The following is an 8,962-nucleotide window of genomic DNA, read 5'->3' as shown; positions in this document are numbered from 1 at the left end:
TGAGGGCGATGAAGCGCCCGTCTCGCTGACTCGGCGGGCCCGCGGCTGCTTCGCGCCAAAACAACTCGCCCCGGCGCCCCCGGGCGCCCCCCAGCGCGCTGGGTTCGGCCTAGGTCCCCCGGCGCTGATTTCGGCCTAGGCCAGCGAAAATCGGGCTCCTGGGGGCGCGACTGGGCCGTTTTTTCGGCGCCGGCGCGAAAAATCGCCTGGGAAGGCCTTTCTAGGGGCGCGGCTGGAGATGCTCTAATTAGAGGGTGCTTGGACACGTTTTAGTCTCATGACTAAAAGTAGTGGGACTAAAACTTGCTAGCATACTAAAGAGACTAAAATCAAGTTAATGAATATTTATTATCCTCCAAACCCTCCAATCCAGAACTCGTCTATGTTAAAGTAGAGGAGTTAAATGAGGAGAGAGGACTAATCCACATTTTAGTAGGGGTACCCCTGACTAAATTTTTTTAGTCTCAAGACTAGTTTTAGCCCCTCTTTAGTTAAGGGTGCTTGGAACTTTAGCCTCCTAAAGAGACTATTTTTAGTCAGACTAAAATAAATCCCTTAGATCAAGCACCCTCTTAGTAATTTCAAGTGCTCCATCGCATTGCCCTAGCTAGAAGCTACCTTGTCCTGACTCTGATGGGAGAGAAAAAATTGTTAGACCTAACGATGATCTATGACTTGATTAGCTGATTAATTAGAGAGCGAGCGAGCATGGAAGTACCACAATAATTGGTGCCCTTGGAAGCAGTGAGTGAGATGAAGGTACGATGGCAACTTAAAGGGAATGTGCCTTCTTTGCGAATGAAGGCAAGATTTTTGTTGTTGATATTTCTATTTTTAACATGAAAAATAATCATATTTCTAAAATAACATTTTACAGGCCTATTTTATATCAGTTCCAAGACGGACATGGATGTTTTTCACATTCTTGGCATGTAAATCTAGTAGAAGCGTTCTTGCTGGTGATTTTGCAACCATTAAGATTTAATAAAATCTGAGAAAATTCATAATCTTGGTATAATATAAGAAATGAGAACAAGTAGATTTTTTGTAAAAAGATGAACATTCGTGCATGTGTTGTTAAGAACATGAAAATGGTTATGATATGTACTACTTTTTAAATATTTTTTAGGTTTTCACTTTAAAGTACTTAGAATAGCTACAAATTGAAGACCCATGATGCAAGGCCATACTCAAAATCAGGTACGGTTTAGGATTAACAATTTTAGAGAATTCAACAGGTTCAAGTATAGATGGTTCTGACGAATTAACTCAATCCATGCATTATGCAACTACTAGCTAGGGGCTGCATGTATCTGCCACCACTCTCTCTTTGGTCTTTCTCAAATCTGAATCAAGTTAAAAAAAAACATATGGAAATCCAAAGATCCAGAATCATTACTCAACTACTACCTCTGTCCTGATTTATTGATCCCTATTGTAATCTGTGTCAAATTTTGACCATAAATTTAACTAATGAAATGTTTATGCATGTCACAAAATTATATCATTAAAAATTATGTTCAAATACGAATCCAATAATATAACTTTTGTTGACATGCACTAACATTTTATCAGTTAAATCTTTGGTCAAAATTTAGCACAAATTACAACGGGACTAATAAACCAGGACGAAGGTAGTAGTATAAGAGTAAACTTAGCAGAAAAAAATGCTTATGTGGAATCTAACAGTTGGGCAAGCTCACAAGGTTCTGTTGGCTTGCATGAAAATAGCGCACTCATATGCATGCCCCCGCCCGCGGTAATGCACAGGATCATTGAAATGCCGCTCATGGTCGAGAGCCTTGGCAAAGTCAGCTACAACTTCATTAGCTAGTGGGGCTAGCTTATTTGGGGCTCATTTAAGGCGATAGTAGGTGTACAATGCATGTAATTGGTCAACCTAATATTCTACTGGGATGATTTCTAATCTTTTGATGCGACAGCTGAACTGTTGGAAGAAGCGGCAGAATCTAGAAGGAACGAAACTGAAATGTTTTCTTCTTGGATGGATCTTTATCAAATGAAAAAAGAAATAATGTCGGCACAATTAATTTTGGCATAACTAGAAGCATGGCCTACCATCTAACTCTGAATTACTAGTTTTTGCATGATGGGTATAGAGATCACGTCCTCTCCTCGTAGTTGTGCACCTAGAGTTAATCGTGGATATGAATTGCACTGAAATATGTACGAAATCAATTATAATAATGTTATTCTTGTGGTGCCCGGCAAATTGAACTCCGCTCTCGTAGTTGTGCACTTAACTAAGGTCATGCATAATTAGGGATGAAAATGGAGTGGAAACTTTTTGCTTTTTCGGAAGAAAAATGAAAACAAAGAGGATAAAATATGAAAACGGACATGGAAATTTGCAAAACGGAAGTGGAAATGAATTTTTTTTATGCGAAAACGGAAACAAAAATGGAACGGTGTTTTCCGGTGGAACAGATATGGAAACGAAACTTTCCGTTTCCGTAAACATGGATTTTTTTTATTTACTATAGGCTTATAGCCGCTTTGTAGCCCAACCACCAAACAACACACAGTGACACAATGAGTAGAATGGATCATTTGAAACCCAACTTTCACTACCACATATGTACTCAACTAAACCCTATACGCCATTGTCTATTACTACTGCAATACTACGGTAAGTTAATAACATAATCTTATTATTTTGTAGCCATGTTACCAATTCATAAATTTGGTTGTTTTTGTGTGTATTTGTCTATGATTCAAGGGGCTTTTAAGTTCTAGTCAATGCCCACTTATGTTTTCGTGTCCGCTCTGTATTCGCTCTGTGTCCATTTCCGTATTCATTTCCGGGTTTCTGTATTCGTTTCCGCTTCTGCAAAAAATATAAAACAAATATGGTAGCACTCAGTTCCGTCCGTTTCCGCTCCATTTTCATCCCTATGCATAATGGATGATGTCAATATTTCGTTAGAGATGCCACATAGGATAATTCGGATGATCTCTTGGAACTTAAGCTAAGACGGTTTTCTCTATCGTTCTAGAAGTCATCTCTTGGTTATTTTTATTCCAGTTTAGTCTGGATTGTAGTTCTACCCATATTTTTTAGCTAGTAACAATTTTTTCGTCCAAATTACCCCATTAAGTGAAAAATTTGTTGGGTTCTACAACCATTTAGTTTATGATAGCAATTTGGCATGTAGGTCCCGGCCGTCGTGTGCCAGATTCTGGTTTTCCTACTGGCGTTCTTTCATGTGCTCGAGCAGTCGAACGGATTAGCCCTTTTTTTTCTCACGGTCACCAGGTGTATGTACGCACCTCATCCCTTCATCTAGCTGGTCCCGCCCATCTCTCGCCCAAACCATGCCACCCATTACTTTTTTGGAGGCTATGTGATAATGCAGCAGGCGATCGGCGGTAGGGGACATGTCGAGGTGATTGCCAGCGGGTCGTGGAGTCGAAGGTGGTGATTGGTACAAAAACTTCTTCCCCTCCCATGTATGATCTTGTGGTTATGGTTTCCTCGGGATTTGTCCATTTGACGTCTCCACTTGTCGAGCTCCATGATGGTGCCGCAGAACGGGGGAAGTGGACCTCTATGGTTGTTTCTCCCCCTCGTGCTAGACCACGCAATTCGCTGCCACCTGTTGCACTAACTGCCTATGGGAGTGGGAGCTCTAAGAAAAGTTGAGCACTCATCTGCTTAATTAACCGATGAAGTAAAGCTTTTGCCTCTGTTTCAGAAAAAATGGGAAGAGATTCAGCACAAATCAATGTACTATGTGTTTCATTTTGCGCCAAGCATCCGTAGAGCATAGCAGGGTGTTTTCTAATGTATCTTACATTATTTTTTCTTTGTAAGGAAAGAGTATCCTGGTTGAGTTGGGAGATTTGGGATAAACAACCATTTGCCACTAATTTGCACCACATGCATTAAGATTTACAACTGGGTCATTAAAGTAGGAGGCAAAGTATTTTGCTTTGGTACAACCCCCTTAAAAATTTACACAAATCTTAAAAGTTATGTAAAAGGGCTATCACCATATGAGCGTGCAGACTAAATGCATTGAATAGATGGATTTGGATGCAAAAGACTATATTACCCTTTTGAATTGAAGGGGCAACTTCTTATCTTCTCCTTTAGTCTGCATCGAAATTTATAAATTTGTCTTGTACCGAAGCAAAGTTCGCAAAGCAAATAGCGGCCGATGCAGAACTAGTACTTGTTTATATAATATAAGTGCAATAAGAAGTCAAAATTTGCTAGGCTACCATAGATATATTACCACATGATAGTCATACGTGAGGTCAACATTGGCTGCAATGGTAATTGTATTGGTGCATTGGTCTACTAGAGGATGAGGTACCGACTTCATCGTGCAGTATTAGAGTTAACATAATCAGATTAATCATCGGTATCTTTTTTGTTGTTGTGGGGAAATCATTTTTTCTTCGAATGGGCCGCGGGGAATCATCAATATCCTAGGAAAGCAGAAGTGCATGCCCCAAAAATGTCACATTAAAAACACTAAAACACATACTATCATACATTATTTATAAGATATAGCCCTATCCGGCATCTCTATAATACATCATACTGGTCTCTACCATGGGGCATAATGAACGGATGAACCTGTTGCCAAATGACACTTTAGTTTCATCAGCTGGAAGAAGCTTATAGACAGAAAGATTCCATCTGATGATCCACCAGGCATAATTAAGGATAATCATATACGCTGTGATCATTTCATCAGCACTCCTAGCTGCAAGGAAAATATAATACAACTTCGCCTGGCATCATGCATAGTTAAATATCATAGTGATAATTACTTGTACGTGCTGATAAAGCAGCAATGATGTGTAACCTATAAATGGTATGTTCAAAAGCTTGGAGTTAATCTCATGTAGTTGCACCATCTTGAAGCAATACAATAATCTATGAAATAATTTTTTGTGTTCAACAACATAGACTTCATGATCTAAGTGTAAATGGTAAATTCAGTAACACCGACGACCAAATCACCGAACAAAAGTTAGCTAGGGTAAGTATGCATGAGTAATGTTTTGTTTATTCGGGGATGTATCTCTCTCGGGTGGCCCTCTTCTTTCCACCTCTCCTAGCTCACAGACTCACGGTGATCCTCGTCTGATATAGCTCCACCAATGGTGAACCAAACAGCAGCAAAGTAAGTTATTCTAGCCTGTCGTGGCTTTAATTTGTGTTAGATGGCCAAACAGTCTTACAGAACAGAAAAAAAAAAAATAGAAGAGGATGTCTTGGTTCTATCGTGGCGAAGTGTGGCAAAAATGGAAAAGACTCTTATCCAACCACAAGTGTGAGATCAAGTTCTGCTCAATAGTTCTGGACCACTCTTTGATAACTACGACTGCCTTTTCCTGCCCCATTGTGGCCAAACTCTAGTTGGAAAGCATCAAACCTCATTTTGGCCAATAGTAGTAGCAAGTGCCTCGTCCGGCCCTATCAGGGGCAAAAACCTTTTTGGAAAAACAAAGCAAATGTTTGTGGACTATTGGCTATGCCTCCGATCCCCATGCAAATAAACCATTTTCTGAGACTTGGGCTGCAGCAAGAAATGCTACCTGATTACTGTGATTAATGCTTACTTCCTAAGCTAATCATAACATAGACTGTCAGCAACTAAGCACTAGTATATTAGTTCCACTTACGTGCAACTAAGAAGGAGCATTGATGATCCATGTGTCTAACCAATTCTAGGTGAGTACAAACGCTGCCCCAAGCTTGATACTAGGGGACAACTGACACTAATGTTATGCGCAAGAGGGAGCAAGTAATAAACAAGTGCATGCAGTATTAATATGTGGACTGAAAAGTGAAAGTAACGGCCATTCCTAGAAAAAGGTAAATGGATAAGCAATGATATACTGTTTTTTTTTCACTGAGCGGTGATATACTATTACTCCTACCTTGTGTGCATGCTGCAGAAAGTGTGGAATAATGGTACACATGGTGTGGGGTTCTTGTTCTTAGGTCAGATCTAGCCGAACCCTCAATAATCCTTATTTCCTCATATTGGCAATTTTTTAGGAGATAAGCCTCAAAAGGTTCCTTTCCTTCTCAAATTTCAGCAGGAAACATTCATTCTCTTAAAATCTGATGCTAGCTCTTCTCATTGGAAAAAAATGGCATACCAGTCGGCGCGTCACCCGATTGACCTCCTGCGGCTATAAATTCCCACCGGCGCCTCACTTAAACCCTAGATATTTCGAGTCGTCGCCCATTTTCCCCAAAAGTCGTCAGAATTGGGCCCGAAATCACCGTTGCCGCCCGATTCGCCACCACCATCATCCTAATGTCGCCGCTCGATTCATCGTCGTTGCCGCCCTATTCCACATGGCGAGGCTGCTCTCCACACATCGCTTTGCCTACTTCTGCTAACATCTTTGGTCGGTCGTCGTGCCAGAAGTCAACGGCGAGATGGAGGAGGTGGAGGAGGAGAAACCCCATGCTGCCACCAAATCGTTGTCGTCAGAGGAAGAGGAGGGGGGAAGGATGAGGAGCCCCATGTTAGGGGGCGGTGCATGGCAGCATCAACGTGTTGTCCTTCCACCAGTAGAAGGAGGAGGAGCGCTATGCCGTTGAGGCGCAGCTCTCCGCCTGCGATTTGTGCTTGTTTTAGCTTAAATTTAGCTTTGCTTAGCTTTAGTTTTGTGCTTAATGTTTTCTAGTTTTTTGAAATATGATGTTCTGTTATGAACTAGTATGTAAAATTATGCATTATGTGTTCTTAATCTAGTTTCAAATTTGAATTTTGAATGTTATGATTGTGCTCAATTTGGATTTGAGAAATTAAATTTGAGTGTTCGGTTAGCTCTACACATTTTTAACTCATATTTGAGGAGATAAGATTTGACAAGCAATTTGAAGGGATATCTTTCGAGGGTTCGGTTAGAGTTTCCATTATCTTACCTCATGGCTCATACAATACAAGTAGTAGTATAAAGCTTGAAGATGTGTGCGGGTGAGACAACAATATTTGCAACCCCCGTCCCTCCCCGTAAAGAGAAACAATAGTTGCTTAGGCTTTTTTGTGTAGTTGTCATATCCTGCACGAGTAATTAGCGCACTCGTGGTATTCCCTAATTGAAAACATCCTTTTATAAAGGCATGCATTTTTCTGAAAAAAGTTCATCACATTGGTAGTTTGGTTCAAACATTAGTCTATCATGTCATGTAAATTCAAATCCAGTTTCAACGTTGGGCTTGAAATTGCCATGTGCTTTTGAAGAATTTGCCATGGAAAACGTTCGCAATTGCCAAACCCCACAGTGAATGTTCGCTCGCTATTGGGGTTCTATTTATTTAACTATAGAAAGAATATAATGAACCTAAATTTTACAAAAAAAAGCATAGGATTAACAAAATGTTAAACCTCTCTCCCTCTAAATCACTGCATCAGATCAAGTACGTACATATAAGATATAACGCAACCTAGGTCACCTGTAATAGGGTACATAGTGGCGAGAGTAAACCAGAGGACCTACATTTGCATACGCCTCCTTATTTATCTTCGAACGAGGTGGTTCGTTACTGATTAATCTCTACCATATCCTTGTACGTTTACCACGGAGGCTAGCTAAGCAGTTCAGTTCAGTTGCCCCCTCCGCGACGACAAGATGGCGTCCAGCGCCTAGATCTCCGGCGCCCTTCTCCCTTGCGCCGGCCAGAACTCGTCCGTCGCCAGCACTTTGACTTGCAGCTGCAGGAACTTGACGTAGCTGAATGCCTTCTCGAGCATGGTGACCATGTCGACCTTGGTACCGTTGGGAACCAGCTCCTGCAGTGTCCGGAGCCGTTCGCTGATCTTCTCCCGCCGGTTCTGCAACACGGAACGGTACGTTCAGATCCTCCGAAATCCCCAAGGAAACGCAATGATAATGAATTCGAGCAGTACAAAGATTCGGTGCAGAATTTACCTTTGCGGTGAGGCTTTGCGTGTCCCCCTTGGGCGAGGTGGTGGTAGGCGCCGCCGGCTTCGCCTTGCTCGTCTTCCTGCTCGCACCGCACGGCTTCTTGGTGGCCCGCGGCTCCGCGTCCTGGTCCTGCAGGCGCGCCGCGTACGATCGCTTCGAGGAACCGCGCGCCGGTGCCGCGGCATCGCGCGAGCCGTTGGACGTGCTCGGGAACAGGAGCCCGAACGGCCGCCGAGCGCCGACGGAGCTCTGAGTCAGGCTGAAGCACCCCGTGGCCGGGTCGAACCCTATGGTCGACGCCGGCGCCGCGTGCTGATGGCCCTGATCTACGTCCATGTCGTCCATCCACGCGTCGCAGTCGGGCACCTCCTCCGCGACCGCCTGGGCCTCGTGGCCCCGCGCGGCGTGGTCGAACGAGAGCACGGAAGGCCCCGCGCTCGCCCAGCTCGCGCTGTTCCGCACGTAGGCGCTGGCGGCGCCGGCTGGCTCGTCGTGGGCGTAGGCGTAGCCCCCGAAGAGCGCCGCCGCGTCGACGCCTCCGAGCAGCGCGTCGTGGTCGCCGTAGCTGAGCGCGTCGAACGCGGATGCTTCGGCGTCGAAGCCGCCGTCGTACATCACCATCGGCTCCCGCACTAACGCCATGACCAGGATCACGTAGCTACAGTACCTAGCTAGCTAGTACTAGTAGTTTCCGTGGGTGACAGCAGCTAAACCAAGCTAGCTATGTGATGTAATCTAGCAGAGTGTTGCACCTCGATCGAGCTCTGCGCTGTGCGATCAGCGGCGAGCTGTGTGCTGCCTTCGCGCCATGCGCCGGCTATATATACATGCCGCGGCGCACAGGCCCGGGCCACGGCGGGCACATGTGGGGCCGGTACAACAAAACACTGGGCGTGGGGAGGATTATACAAAGTACATCCGCATTAAATGCTTGAGTTAGCTAGCTGATTGAGCTGCCGATCCTTGCCGTAGCTGTGTCTCCTCTGTTCCCGGAGCGAGCCTGAAGAACTCGCCCGCCAACTCCATCGCGGGTATC

At 44.0% G+C, this 8,962-nt stretch overlaps 1 protein-coding gene across 1 annotated transcript; it reads right to left on the bottom strand.

Moving 5' to 3' along the window:
• Window positions 1–7,333: 7,333 nt before the first annotated feature.
• Window positions 7,334–8,722, bottom strand: LOC109732387 (uncharacterized). The gene is made up of 2 exons (XM_020291565.4): window positions 7,930–8,722; window positions 7,334–7,832 (listed from the first exon to the last, which is right to left on the bottom strand). The coding sequence occupies exons 1-2, from the start codon at window positions 8,566–8,568 to the stop codon at window positions 7,644–7,646; spliced, it is 828 nt and encodes a 275-aa protein (XP_020147154.1). The 5' UTR covers window positions 8,569–8,722; the 3' UTR covers window positions 7,334–7,643.
• Window positions 8,723–8,962: the final 240 nt, after the last annotated feature.

The sequence above is a fragment of the Aegilops tauschii genome, chromosome 6 (genome assembly GCF_002575655.3).
Source record: "Aegilops tauschii subsp. strangulata cultivar AL8/78 chromosome 6, Aet v6.0, whole genome shotgun sequence".
NCBI classification, from domain to species: Eukaryota; Viridiplantae; Streptophyta; class Magnoliopsida; order Poales; family Poaceae; genus Aegilops; species Aegilops tauschii.
The sequence above is the reverse complement of the archived record's forward strand: the minus strand, read 5'-3'. Positions and strand labels throughout refer to the sequence as shown.